The 14,650-nt window shown below is 38.3% G+C and overlaps 2 protein-coding genes across 3 annotated transcripts in view; one reads left to right on the top strand and one right to left on the bottom strand.

Annotated features, from left to right (window-relative positions):
* Positions 1-404: 404 nt before the first annotated feature.
* GPRC5B (G protein-coupled receptor class C group 5 member B) lies at positions 405-12,415 on the top strand. Of its 2 annotated transcripts, none has more exons than XM_069869910.1 (4): positions 405-942; positions 2,269-3,278; positions 7,369-7,481; positions 11,225-12,415. In XM_069869910.1, the coding sequence occupies exons 1-4, from the start codon at positions 911-913 to the stop codon at positions 11,228-11,230; spliced, it is 1,161 nt and encodes a 386-aa protein (XP_069726011.1). In that variant the 5' UTR covers positions 405-910; the 3' UTR covers positions 11,231-12,415. The 2 variants fall into 2 exon arrangements, with proteins under 2 accessions (XP_069726011.1, XP_069726010.1); XM_069869909.1 differs by lacking the exon at positions 11,225-12,415 and adding an exon at positions 8,843-8,972 and having other exon boundaries at positions 411-942.
* The window catches only part of IQCK (IQ motif containing K), a 35,530-nt gene continuing 33,273 nt past the window's right edge, over positions 12,394-14,650 (bottom strand). Inside the window, exon 9 of the mRNA XM_069869912.1 lies at positions 12,394-13,796. Coding sequence (XP_069726013.1) covers positions 13,735-13,796 — 62 coding nt within the window. The 3' untranslated portion in view covers positions 12,394-13,734. The remainder of the gene's footprint in view (positions 13,797-14,650) is intronic.

The following is a 14,650-nucleotide window of genomic DNA, read 5'->3' as shown; positions in this document are numbered from 1 at the left end:
GAAAGATTAACATGATCCTCACTTAAGGGTTGTTTATTGTTTCCAGTTTAGGAGACAATTCGAATTAATTTTGGGTAATTTTTCATGTGATCTCCTGCTTCTTGAAATTGATACTGGTGGTTTGCAGTATTGCCCTAGTAGATCCTAGTGGATTTCCTCCCTTTGTATCAGCAGGCACTGATTGCTTCACACTTTTTAGGACATTTTGGATATTCTAAAGAGTAAAGGCATGAGTTGAAGAACTGCCTCTGCATAGAAGGAATTACAAAATTACCACTGGAATGTTTCCCTCTAGTTAATTATTTACTCACAGGGCAAGGAGATTTATTAAGCGTAACCACGTTTAACATAAAAATATATGTATTTCACTGATGATTCTGTCTGTGAAGTCAGTGTTTTTAACATGAGTGTTGTGACAGTCATTGAGAAACCTGTTATACAGATCATATATAAACAAGTAAATATTCTACCGATTCACCGTAAATAACAGCTAGGTAGAAAAAAAAATCATTAGTCATTAGCTGCAGGTCATTGCTTCGTTAGAACATTGGAGTGCTTTCAGCAATGCAAGGATACAGTAATTTCAGTGGGCAGGCAAAGATCATCGATTACCCTTTCCCTGTTTGTCCAGTCTCAGATCACATTATTTGTCACAGCTTCCACTTCTGTGATGAAGTTTTGTAATAAGCTTTTGTGTCTGCTGTATGAATGAAGACCATAAAGTCATTACACATTTATATTAGCACATTTGCTGTCTTGGTGCCTCTAATAGGAAACAGCATAATTTCCATCATCTGTCTCCTGACAGAGGCTGGAAATGGGCATTGGTCATGACTCAGTGAAAGGGGAATGAACATTAGTTTGAAGATTTTGATCCTCAGGATTTACTTCTGATTGTTACCCAGCTGTAATGGACAGGAAGGTAACTCATCGTTCTCAGCTGTAAGAGGCACTGTGGTGTTCTGGACAGCCTATGTAAATAGTTTTTGTATTGGTTATTACTGATCATGTTCAATGCAACAACATTGCACTGTTACGTTAAACAATTTTCAACTCAAATTCAAGTTTTCATTAAATGCTTTTCTGATTTATGAAGTGTCTAACTTACAAAAGAGCTACTGATAGTTTCTCTGCTTGCTTTATATCTTAAACAGATCATGTGAGCTGTATGACTAACACTATTGCCTGGTTTTATGATGCTTTTCTTCTATATGGCCATCCCATACAAATGGAAGTCTTACTCTGAGCATTTTCATGCAAGTGAAGGTTAACAGCGTCAGGTTTCATATCTAGTACACGTAGTGTTTACTTCAGACTGCCCTTAGAGGCAGCTATCACTGGAGCAGACTGTTTACTTAAAGGTTATGTTGTTAACAATCTCCTTTGCTGTGCTTTCCTTAATAAAAGCAAGTGCCGTAACGTACATATTTTTAAAGCACTTAACCCACGTTCTTCCTAAAACTTAAGTTGGGATCTGTCCGTGTGGTCCTGATGGTCTAGTGGGATGTGCTGTTTTCCTAGAGAGTTTACTGTTGTTCACTGTCTGGTTGGGGAAAATGATGCTCTGTTTTTTTGTTGTTTGTTTCCCTTGAATGGCTTTAGACTTGCTAAGAAGCACAATGAGTCCTTCATTTTTGATTAGTTGATTGATGACACTGTGTGTATACCCCATTGTTACAGAATATGGGATTTCTCTAGACAACCATTCCCATCTGCATATGCAATCAAATACCTGGGCTTCGGATGAGGATGAAAGGAGTGAATATTGTTACTGTCCATTGACCGAACATGAAAATAAGATTTTCCTTTTTCAAAAAAGGCACAAATGTTTATTTCCTTGAGAGTGCTCTATTCTTTAAAAAAAGAAGAGGTTTTTGATTCAGCTTACACTTGAATCAGGTTCCATGCAATTTACGCATACTTTAAGCACCTGACTTTGAACAATAAAGTACTGTTGATCATGTATTATTTTGGATATGTAATTTCTTCTGGTTGTGTTTTGGAGTGTTTGCAGGGGCAGTGTTTGGAAACGTTGTTTTCAGTCTGTGCAAACACAGAAATGAGTCAGTTTGTGTTCTGAGTACAACAGGCAAAAGCAGCTTTCTGGGAGGGCAGCAAAGGGGACAAGGGGGAGGCTATGCCAGCTGCAGATGCAGTGCATAAAAACAGTAAATGTGGGCTATTGAAACAGGCTGCGCTTCCAATTGCTGTGAAATCCTCCAAAGTGAAATGTAGCTAAACAGACATGTATTTTCTTGTCTCCAACAGAAAAATGAAAACCTATCCAGCCATTGGTTTCTTCCTCCTCTTCGTGATCAGCTATGGCTCTTCTGAAAACTCAAGTACGTCTAGAGGGTGTGGACTGGACCTCCTCCCTCAGTACGTTTACCTGTGCGACCTGGATGCCATTTGGGGAATAGTCGTGGAGGCAGTGGCGGGGGCAGGTGTGCTGACCACGTTGCTGCTGATGCTGATTTTGCTGGTGAGGCTGCCCTTCATCAAGGAGAAGGAGAAGAAGAGCCCCCTGGGAATGCATTTCCTCTTTCTTTTTGGGACTCTTGGACTGTTTGGGCTGACATTTGCATTTATCATACAGGAAGATGAAATGGTGTGCTCTACCCGAAGATTTCTATGGGGAGTTATCTTTGCTTTGTGCTTCTCGTGCTTGCTAGCTCAAGCCTGGAGACTTCGCAGACTAGTTCGACATGGGAAGAGTCCATCTGGCTGGCATCTAGCTGGGGTGGCAATCTGCCTGATGCTCGTTCAGGTCATTATTGCAACCGAGTGGTTAATACTGACGATTGTCAGAGATAATAAGTTGGCCTGCAGCTACGAACCAATGGATTTTGCTATGGCTTTGATTTATGTTATGTTCCTGATGGTATTTACCATGGGATTTTCTCTTTTCACGCTCTGTGGAAAGTTTAAGAAATGGAAGAAAAATGGAGTATGCCTCATTGTAACGCTTTTTTTTTCCATTCTGATTTGGGTGGCCTGGCTGACTATGTACCTCTTTGGTAACGCTGAGCTAAAGAGAAGAGACAAATGGAGTGATCCCACTCTTGCTATTGCACTGGTGTCCAGTGGTTGGGTGTTTATTATCTTTCACGCCATCCCAGAGGTCCACTGTACCATCCTTCCATCACAGCAGGAAAACACTCCCAATTATTTTGATACTTCACAGCCAAGGATGCGTGAAACTGCTTTTGAGGAAGATATACAGCTTCCTCGGAGCTACATGGAAAATAAAGCCTTTTCAATGGATGAACATAATGCAGGTAAGAAATTACGACAGAGGACTGTATTTTTCTGTAGTGGCCTAGAAAATAATCTGTATGAGACATTTTTCAAGTGTTCATTACAAATGCCATATTTTGCACACTACATGTTGTTCCCTCTTACGAGTTTTCATTAAGATATCTCCTGTTGGGGGTAAGAAAGTGCAAAATATGCAATACAGGAAATACATGTGTTTGGTTAAAATAATTCTTCTGCATGTTGTTTTTTCATTGGAAAACTGAACAATTTCAAACGCAAAGTCAACACTGAAGCCACAAATATTCACTGTTGGGGGAGAAAACAGCCTCTATTTTAAAATAGTTTAAATGCTGGGTTTTGTCACTATCAGTTAGCAACACTTACTGTGAAATATTTTCTAAAAACCCAAGAAAAGTAAAGCAAGTGCTCGATGTTACAAAGTGCTCAGCCTCTTGAGCAAGAAAATAATTATTATTAATTATATTTCCATTAAAATGAGATTTAGTGCCACTTTATGAGACTGGGGGAGAATGCAAAGTGGTGTATATACAAGTTCAAAGACAGTCTTTGTTCTGAAGCCTTTAATGTCTGGAGATAATATGCAGAGATAGAAGTTTCAAGGTAACGTTGCTTCCCTTGTCATAGCTGCTTGGTGACTGAGCAGTGCACGGTGACACATCATTAAAATTTAAAATTTGCAGTTAAAAGGTTTTTGAGTGATCACTGAAAGGGCCAGCAACAACCGGTTGCTTAGGAGATCCAGAGCATTGCTGAAAGCTTAACCCGCATCAGAGCATACGCAGGGATGCTTATGCGACCAGCAGTGGAAAGCATGAGCCTGATGGTGCTCTGTAGTGCAGGTTCAGTCTGGTGTTGACCCACAGCTGGAGAAAGGGTTTCTTTACTAGTTGCACTGCTCTTTATTCACTCTAATTGAGAAGAGGACTTTGGTATCCAAGACAATAGTTGTCACTTCGCTTTGGCAGCCCCAAGAGAAGGCTTGGGGTAATTTGTCCAGGCACTTCACCTTCCTGTTTATCTTTATGTATCTTTGACTTCCCCTGGGTTTGATGTTTCCTCTGGGTATAAACCAGACACGGAGGAAGGCAGCGCTCTTGTTTGGTGCACCATAGGGTCAGGCAGGGATTTATCTTCTAAGTGTTTTAGGAGGAACTTTAAAGGTTGTCTTTTAGTATGGAAGCTTTGAACAGAAAGGAGTTAAGTTCTCTGAGTATCTACCTAGGGCAGTGGTAAAACATGCAATCACATGGATTAAAGAAGGGTTGTTTTGGATTTTTACTGCCCTTCATCCCCCATCACCATAATTTCATAGTAAGGTAACTGCACTTGCTTCAGTGGAGCTACTTCTCACTACGGCAGATCTAAGGAAAAAAATCTGATCTTTCACTCTGCAGTATTCATGCATACATTTTAAAAGAGAACTGGAAGCTAATCATTCAGTGATTAAGGTTTTTAGTGAAATGAATAGACGTAGGATGGCCATAAAATCCTTATAATGTCTAGTATAGTGCAATTTATGTTCTCTTTAATCTGTCTGAATCTATGCAATGCAAAATATATTTCCTTATCTTATGCCGGTATGAATATTTACAATAATAAATGCATATCATTCCTATTCCCATGGCATGTGCGAGAAGGACACATACCTTTGCAATAAGTCACAACAGATTCATAATTCCTTTGCAGCAGTCCTTTAAATACAGACTTATGACAACAGGGTTGGAAACAAAACTCGCTAGTATGGTAGAGACTTAACGTAAATACAGGTAATAATATTCAAGTAGCGTATTATGGCTGCTGAAGGGTTAATATAAGTCAGATCACTGTACTGATGGTTGTCAGTGGTTAAGCACCTGGAATTTATTAGCAATTGGCTTTCTGCAGGTATGTAGAGAATGTTCTTTTATACGTGTAATTAACCTCAATTCAAGAATTCATCATTAAGAGTTTAGAAATTAAAGGAAGGGTACTTTCTTCAATTACATTTCAGAATTATGTTTAAGAATGTAAGACCGACTAATTGTAAGATTTTGGAAGACATGATAAACTGATGACACCTCTTAGTTCCCTGACTGTAATATTTGTTTTAGTAAGTAGTTAGCTTTAAATAGAAAACATGCTTGGTTAAACGTGTTTTCCACTAATTCCTGTTATTTCCACTAACAGTTGTATGAAGTAATTTAGTAATTTTGTCCCTTTTTTCCTTGCTTTGTTTTTAAAGATTTTAAGCACCATTTTAAGAATCTGAACAACCTTTAAACTATAGGTTCAAACAGCCAATGTTTTCCTAGATTCCCTCTTTATTAGTAAAATGTAGATCAGAGTTACACATAATGAGTTATTCTGTTCCAGGAATATCATTAAACATTACTAAAGCAAAAGTATTTTCGAGTCAATTAAACATAATTTAAACAACATCTAATGTAAGATGTTAATATTCATATGGTGGATATGTTGAAATACCTATTTTAAACAATTGTTTTCATACCTGTGTCTTGTAAAAATGTTAGTAAAGTATTCAAAATCCCTGGAAAAAGGCAACCTGAATGAGTTCTTGGTGCCCTCTGGTAATGCAGTGCACGGTAGTAGGGTAACTTCTATAAGACAAAGAATTTGCCTTACGCGTGAAAAATCTGGATGTGGAACAATACAACTGTCAAGAAACCCAAGCTGACGCAGCTCTGGTACTCACTGAATTTCACTTAATAACTTTTAGTACTGCAAGCCACTGCTATAACGCCTCAAAACAAAGAAAGACTAATACTCTGATCCTTAGATGGTTAAATATAACATAAAAAAATCCATAATTCTAGTTCAGGCATTATCATCTTCTGTTCTCCCAGCATTCTGCAAAAATATCTAATTTTTAGAGACACAGCAAGTGAGGTTCTGTGTGTATCTGAAGCCAACAACCAAGCATTACAGGGCTGGATTCTAAATTCCTGTGCTAAATCAATACACCCAAGGACTGGAGTAGCAGTGGGTACAGGACAGCATATGGCACTTGTTTGTGCATTTAAATCTTGTTCCACACAGCATAAGGATACAAACCCTGGCTTCATTAAAGTCTGTGTGGAAATTCTTCTAAACTTCAGCTCATTCACTATTTCAGCTGGAGTATGTAGTATTATAATTCGTATTAAATCTAAAAGAAATTCTTGCCCCGGTGCCTGAACTAGGCGCGTTTCTGTTTCCCAGCTCAGAGATGAGTGTTGCCCCTTGTAACCATGCAAGTTGCAGGCATAAATGAGCTTTGTTCCACGGCCACATCTGAATTCAGTGAAGCCATTCTGTACTCCCAAAGCAGAAAGAGAGTTTGTATGTGCCAGTCCCTGGACTGGTTTAGAGAGAAAGTGGCATATTCCTAACTATGCACGTCTCGCTCAGAATACACATACAGAATCCAAACTTGGGCTAAAATCAATGGAGGGGTGGATGTATTTCAGGTATAAACATTCAGGATAAGCGGTATTGTCACTTTTGCTTCAGTCATTTGCTATGTTTAAGCTATTGGAAAGCAATATTTACTTCATATTTCCAGTTTCTCAGAGTAAATATAATCTGAAACATCTGGAAAAATCCTTATACGCTATTCATGCTGAAGTAATGCTCAGGGGGGTTGAGAGCATGCTTACTGGCTCGAGCAATGTTTTGGATCCCTGAACTCTGAGTTTGATAGAAAGAAAAACGTAATATTATTTTACTTAACCCCACAGTATCCAGACCAATACAACTAAGCACTTTGATGTATCTTGTGCAGTGCATTTTGCAAAGGTTTGGTGATTGAAAACACATAACTCCTATTGAAGTGAGATGAAGCAAACTTCAAAAATTTGGTTCCAATATATTTTCTCCCATTCCACAGCAGTTAATTTTATGTAAAACGTACTCTTCCAAGATCCATCCACAACTATATAAGAAAGACTGTTGTTCCAAAGCAGTGTGAAAACTCATATGGCAGCAGGAAAGTTAAAATCAATGGCAGAGTTCCCCATGACTTAAACGGAAACAAGATAATTCTGGGATTTCAAAGGAGATGCAGAGCAATTATTGTGTTCCTAAGAATAATCTCTCTTTTTCTAAACACAGCACTAAGAACGGCAGGATTTCGAAATGGCAGTTTGGGAAGCCGACCTAGTGCTCCTTTTAGAAGCAATGTTTATCAGCCAACTGAGATGGCAGTTGTGCTGAATGGTGGGACTGTAAGTATTAAAATGTGATGATTTAAGAAATCTTTTATATGCACTGATGTATACAACCACTGCTAATTGAAAAACCTGCTTTTAGCTTATTCACAGCAGGGGGAAAGCTATAAATGAAAGCCTGGGCAGCAAGTATGCATGTAATGCTTCCTTTCCTTCTAGAAAATATGTAATTAGAAAGTATCTTGCATTTCTTCACTTGGCTTTTCACATTTTGTAGTGTAGCTTTAGAGAGACTATATACTCAATAGCCCTTTCAAATTAAATTTGTCTTAAGGCATTTAACATAATTATTAAGTGACACGAATTCTAACCTGAGTTTTTTTCAAGTTGATGCAAGTCACACAAACCTTTACAGGCCAGTATGTTACTTGGAATAAGAATCATTGTTGCAGATAGTGGTGGTCTCTCACATATCTTCCTTTTTCTTGAAAAATGTAATTCTTTGTAAGTGACAGATCTGTACTTCCCTGGGAATGTGATTAATGAAAGAGGAATATAGAACATTTTAATAATACGATTGATTTTTCTTACTTAGACAATAGTTTGGCATGCTGTTCTTTGATAGGCCTGGTTTTCTGTAGCCTGGTCATTGTAAGAATGGCTTAGTGATCTGATGCCAAACAGACTTTCTAAATGTTTTTCACAAGATGCGTAATTTGCACTTGAAGACATCTCATATAGCTGGCATACTTTGTAAAAGAGTAATTTTCATTCCCATATTTTTCATGCATACCTACATGCTTCTTATAAACTGCTCATGGGTAGATTTTTACTCATGTGAGCTGGGTTTTCTTTATTTTGAATCATGAGCTGATTCCATAACTCAGCCTCCACATTTACAACCAAATGATGTGAACTGATTGCAGGTCTCTTTGGTTTTAAGTAAGCAAACTTTTGGTTGATTTTTAGTGAACAAGAGAGACTAAATATGAGGACTCTGCTGGGTGGGTAAGACAGTGGGAAACATATCAACCTGAATAAAATGAAAAGGCTTTGCTGTCAGTAATGAGTAACGCCCTTCTGATGTTTGGACTCATCTGTGCCTATGTTTTCCGATACCAGAATATGCAGCTCAGGGAAAAGGCAGTTTAAGGGTGAGAAGCTAGAGAATTTGGCTTGGGATTTTTTGTTTGTTTTGTTTTGAGGAGAACATCAGTAAAATATGCCATTAATATGTACATATATAGTCATTGTTTTTATGGAGAGGTAAATGTACTGTATGGGTGGAAGATGAGTCTTTTTGCATCACTCTGCATTGGAACTATGGTCTGGAAAGCTGTCATGTGCCTGTAGCATAACACTGATTTTTTGAACAAGACTAGATCTCTCAGTTACGGGTTTATTATCCTTATTTCCAGATACCAACTGCTCCACCAAGTTACACTGGACGACACCTATGGTGAATGGCTGTAGGCTGTAGAGAATCAGAATCCTTGTTGCAGATGTTGTTCCCTGGCAGTGTGTCTTTGAGGGAGGAAACCATAAGAATACCAGAACAAAGCAACAAAACATCCAGGAGCTTTCGAAATCCTACAGAGGATTTTGTCTAAATGTGAACACCATTTAACTGATAAGATAATTGCAAAACCAAAATTGTAAACCTGAAGCTGAATCTGATTTAAAATAGAAGTAGGCACACCTTACATTGGAAGAGGGGATATCTTATTCTGAGATGCAAGATATTCTCATCTGTAACTAGTGTGCGAGGCAAGCCTGTTTTTGTTGGTTGCCAGTTGCTTGCAAAATACCCTCCTCTCACTTACACTTAAGTCATGTTGCCACAAGAGATTGCCACTACAGTGTGAAAACATGCAGGATTTCTTCCCATTTTGCTCCTCTTCCCCTCATTTCAAATGTCATGAAAAGTACCTTGTTTGTTTCATTATCTAGCTGTACTGTACAGTCACATAGCATTGTGTGTAGTCAAGCATTGTCACTCTGTGGCAACGAAATCACCGTGACACTGCAGGCTGATACTCTTCTCTTAAAAGCTGCAGTAGGAAATGCAGTTCTGGAGGAACGAAAGGCCTGTGTATGTTTCATATGAGTTATGGAGCTTCTTGAGGCAGAAAAGTATTGGTCCAGTACAGAGGCAGCTCTCCTCGGCCACATGGGATCAATCCTCATTTTTCCAGCCTCAGACCTGGGGTGCAAGCAGAGCCGTGCACTCCATGTCTCCTACAGACAAAGCCATTTAGTGACACATCGGAGGGATACAGTCTTGCAAAAACTTAGCTGGGGAGAGGATGTGACTTGAGTTTGCCAGAAGGATTTGCTTGTGATGGTGGAACAGAGGCAGCCCACAGTGGCACCCAAGGCAGCCCGAGCTTTGGGCTCGTCAAGCAGGAAGGTGGTGGGAGCTGGGAAGCACCGACCACCCGGCAGGAGAGACTCGGCAGCAGATAGGGTCGAGGCCTCCCTTTCTGATACCTGTTCATATGAGTAGTCCCCTTGACTGCAGTTGTTTGTGCATTTACATGTGGTTGTGTGTTTTAGTGCCTAGCTATTAGAATCTCCATGCTGGAGGTGGTTTGTTGTTGTTTTGGGGTTTTTAAGATGGTTTATTCCCTACTTCTTCCCCTCCCCTCCACTTTTTTTGATATAAGGCAGATTTTCTCAAAGCTTTTTATCTTTGTTTTCTCCAGGTTATTTAAAAGGTTCCCGCTGCCCATTGTTTGTGCCATGTTTTTTCATTATGTTTAAGCAATCATTCCTTTAGTTAACATTTAATACATATCGGACATTGAAAACATCATCATATCCTCACTGTTTGGCCAATGTTAATCTTAGCTTTCCTTGATACTAAAAGCTAATCGTTTTTACTTGAGGGCATAGGAAATGCATAACAATTAAACTTTGCATATGCTGTAATAAAAATATATATTTTCAAACTAAAAAAGAATAATGTACAAATAACTAAATAGCTTAGTAGCTTCACAGAAAGAAGTTACTTGCTGTATACTGCAAAAGAAAGATAAGCTTTTTATTTTTCAAGAGTCTTCCTGATTCTTCATGTACCTCCATTTCTACTGAATTAGGAACCTAGTCCTGCAGACTTGTACTCCCATGACTAGTCCCATCAACACCAGTAGGTCTACGTGCAGGTACCAAGGCTGCAAGACCAGTCCCTAAGTGTTGCACATAGATACAAATGTGTATATATATATATGGAAAAATATATATTGCTGTTCTTGCCATGATCATCTTATGGGGTTTCCTTCTCTTTCAGAAGCAATGTTTTTCTGTCATGCATGAGTAAAGGAGCATGTTAGCTCCCCCCTGCCCTTCCCTCCTCAAGGCAAAGGAAGCATGTGCTTGTTTTAGGGATTGCTTGTTTTATTTTGTAAGTAACTAGATGGCCTTAGTAACCAAGTAGGGTGGGGTGGATATTGCATGCTATCCAGTAACTTAGAAATACATTTTGCTTGTTTTAAAGAAAGCTTTGATCAAATAAGATAGTATTAAGATGATGGTGGTTACCCAGAAGATACACCATTTGGAACAATTAAAAAAACCTATTACCATTATTTGCCTGCAGAATTTTGCTCTTTAAAAAGAATTAAAAACCTTCTAAAACTTGATCGTAAAAACATATAAGATGACCATGGCATAAATGGTAGGACAGCTTTTCTTTTAGAAGTTTATCATGCTACAACCAAGAATTATGAATTATAATGCATATTTTACAGACCTTGGACAAAATAGTTATGTTAAGAAACAAAATTTCTTTCTTTTTCTAGATGTGACTGAATTGATAAATAGAGTTCCCAATCCTGCTCCTGCTGAAGTTATTTGGAATTTGAGGCCTTATGCAAAGATATGGCCAGATACTACAAACTGCTACTGACACAACTACTCTCGTGGGCTTAGTCACGGGGACTGCTCACTAAATTAAACAGTAGCAGGATTGGGTTTAATTTGTGGTGGTGAAGGTGTGGCAGTAGATTAGGAGGGTCTTTATTTTCCAACTTTATAAAATAAGTAATAAGCAACCTTTTTTTTGTAAGTCACTAGTCTGTGATGTAAAATGCCCCAGATAAAACTGTAATTGAAGAAAGGCACCTTTATGTTAACTTATATTTTTGTTACAGGAAATAAAATTTGTTTACTTTTGCCTTTTCTGAGAGTTACCTAGAATGTAGAGCATCTGTGAAGAACATAAGAAAGCACAAGCCTTTCGCAGTTCAGTTAGTTAATTATCATCAGCTTTTATACTATAAAAGCTACTATGTTGTCCCTTGATGGTTATGTGCTCATGGAGTTTCCATGCAGAAAAATGAAATTGTAAAGCATCTGAAAAAAACTATTACCAGAACAAGATTTATAATAACTGACTTTTGATAGATGGCTGGAGGAAAGTTCAAAGCCATATATTACAGATCCTGTCCTGCTGTCGTATGAGTGAGGGTGTTTGATACTTCCCAGAAAATAAGTAGGATCTTCAGAAGAACACTCTCAATATATACGGTTGTTTCTATAAACAAGGTACATGAAGTACTGTAGAACTAGATGTTTCTGTTTTAATCTAAACACAGGCGTCTCGGTTGGCCTGATGCCTTGGGTCTAACCAAAGGCCATGCAAAAGGGAGCATTGTAGCTTTTATAACAAAACAATTGGACTATTCTACCAACTTACAGGATTACAAAGCAGGTGCTTTTTATTAATTGATGAGAGCTAAAGCTCATTTTTGATAGATGATATATATTTATTAATTGTATTAATGTGTGTTTTATAATGTACCCTTTTTTCCGCTGATTGTTGCATACTGGTATCTTAAGTACATCTTTAAAGGATTTTCAAGACAATCAATGTGTACCATGATGACTGTACATAAGTATACAAAACTACAAAGGTTGTAAAGCATGGGCAAATGTTTTATTTTCAAAATGCTGTTCTTAACGAGAATAAAGGCTTTACTATTTACTTACAATGTTTGCGTTAACTTGGTATTAAAATCCACCTAACAGTTTTCCATTACAGTAAACTGCTGGTGATACCATGAGTGCAGTGCTGCAGTATAAGCTAAGCTAAACTAAAGGAAACCAGCTCCTCGAGCCTAGGGCCACATTCCTCCACCTTTGGCAGCATTCCCACATCTACCCTTAGCTCTGGCACCTCTCAAACCCACAGTGAGCCAGTCAAGGAGCTGAGCAGCTCGCTCTTAACAGTACAAGTGATGGGGTTTCTTCCAGTTGGCTCAGCAGTTTCCTGTACTGGCTCAACTGCTTGAGTGCTTATGAAAAGGAGGGGACGGGATCATCCAGCTGGGATTAAAGAATGCAGGTTGAGTTTTTTTTCTTGAAGTGGCTTGATTTTTCCTGATCTGGCACAACAGCCAGTGTGACCAACTAGGCAAAAAATGCGAGGTGGGCACTGGCAGAGCAGTGAAGACAAAGCCTGTGCAAGTGATGGAAGAAATCCACATTGAATCACAGCAAGAGCTTGAGGGTATCTGTTTTATCATGCTTTCACTGAAAACAACCAGACCTTTGTTTGACTTGTATGGAATTAGTAGAACTGCAAATATCTACTCTTAACTATGAAAATTATAAAGGCCTAAATAGGACTATGCTTGACAAGACCAATTTAAAAAAAACTATGAGGACCCCTTAGCAGGAGGCCCAATCTGATTTTTATTCTGCTTGCACCTTACGTAAGCAAGTACACATACACAAGATCACTTAAAATGTTATCACTGTGATCTTAAATTTTACACTTTCAGCACATGTGCTAAGTGATAACAAAAAGGCCTTTGATTTTTCCCCCCTACAGAAATACAGAGCAACCCTAGCTGTCACTGGAATTACAGAGGCAGAGCATTTCTGGAAAAGCCTGGATTTTTGTACATTGTCACAGCTCTGCAGAAGTCAGCGAAGCTCCTCCAGTTTATACTAAATGAAGATTTTTTTTTTTTGCCCTAGTGTTAACATTTCCTTTTGTGTGGGGATAATGCCATTTATTTCATCTAGAGTTTCGTCCCTGTCAGAAAAGCTTAGAAGTGAGCACTCAGGAACACAAAATGAACACAAAATAAACACAAGTCTAAATTTTCAGCTAAATGTGCACAATTCCATCTGTTTAACAGAGTTGTACTAGGACTGAATTTTATCTTAGCATATTGAGTCCTTACATAATGTCCCTTTGATTTACAACACCTTGCTTGTAAAACTGTAATTCTAAGAGTGCTTCTGTATCAGTATCACAAAGTTTGGTCCATGAGCATTGTGTTTCGTGATACTGATGAGAAAACTAAAATTGATATATTGAATTATGTGGTGTATGTTCTTCTGAGTCTTCCAATTTGGTTCCCACTGCAACCACACAAAATAAAACATTAAATAATTAACTTTGCAGAACATCCACAGAAACAAAAAAAAGTAATAAGTCATACTTCCACAGCAAATATTCTGTTGTTCAAATAAATACATAAATGTAAATCCCCCATCCAACCCAAAAGACCCATTTCTTCTATGCATGGCGTTTTTTCATTTTGACACAGCTTCAGCACTCAGATACTTGTACACAGTTTTTAGTGCCAGCTGTGGGAGTTGTGCATGTGTAGCTGAGGGCAGACTTGTTTGCTAATAAGTTACTGGATCGTTAAAAAAAAATTAAAGCTGCTCTTTGAGGTTTTGGCTTTGAAGAATTTCAATTAAAAGTCAGTGATGAAGTCATACAGTTCACCTAGTACATAAACATATTTTTGTCATTTGGGACAACAGGCAAGGTCAATAAAGAATAGTTTTTCTATGTCTCAGTGGAAAGAAGAATGTTATCCATGTGATTGCAAAGAGACTGCCAAATGGGAAAAATCAGTCAAACAAAGAGCACAGGGTTGCTTGCTGGAGTAAACAATTCTAAATGAACAAAAGCTCTACATAAAAGTAAAATGTCCCACCCCCTAGTGAAAGCTGTTTTCAAAGCTCTGTATTCTTTCAGAGTGCTGTAATACAGATTAACCTAATGTTTTTCTTCTGCTGATACAACAGTCTGGTTGCTCAGTCCACTTCCATGACTTCAGCTGTCACATTCTGTTCTTAATATTTTAATATTTTACAAACTGCCTTTTAACTTACGAAGATAAAGATCTGTTTCTCCCTGTGTTTCAGAAGAAGCATCCGTACTATAGAGCTTTCACATCAAGCAAGTTTGTTGGGAGATTTAT

This window comes from Phaenicophaeus curvirostris, chromosome 16 (assembly GCF_032191515.1).
Source record: "Phaenicophaeus curvirostris isolate KB17595 chromosome 16, BPBGC_Pcur_1.0, whole genome shotgun sequence".
Taxonomy (NCBI): Eukaryota; Metazoa; Chordata; class Aves; order Cuculiformes; family Cuculidae; genus Phaenicophaeus; species Phaenicophaeus curvirostris.
Note: the sequence above shows the minus strand (reverse complement) of the source record. Positions and strands in the feature narration are given on the sequence as shown.

Coding starts and splice junctions, on each gene's coding strand:
- GPRC5B (XM_069869909.1), top strand. CDS start 911: ATGGACAGGAAGGTAACTCATCGTTCTCAGCT. Junction 943..2,268: donor GTAACTCATCGTTCTCAGCT/GTAAGAGGCACT, acceptor TGTCTCCAACAG/AAAAATGAAAACCTATCCAG. Junction 7,482..8,842: donor TTGTGCTGAATGGTGGGACT/GTAAGTATTAAA, acceptor CCTTATTTCCAG/ATACCAACTGCTCCACCAAG.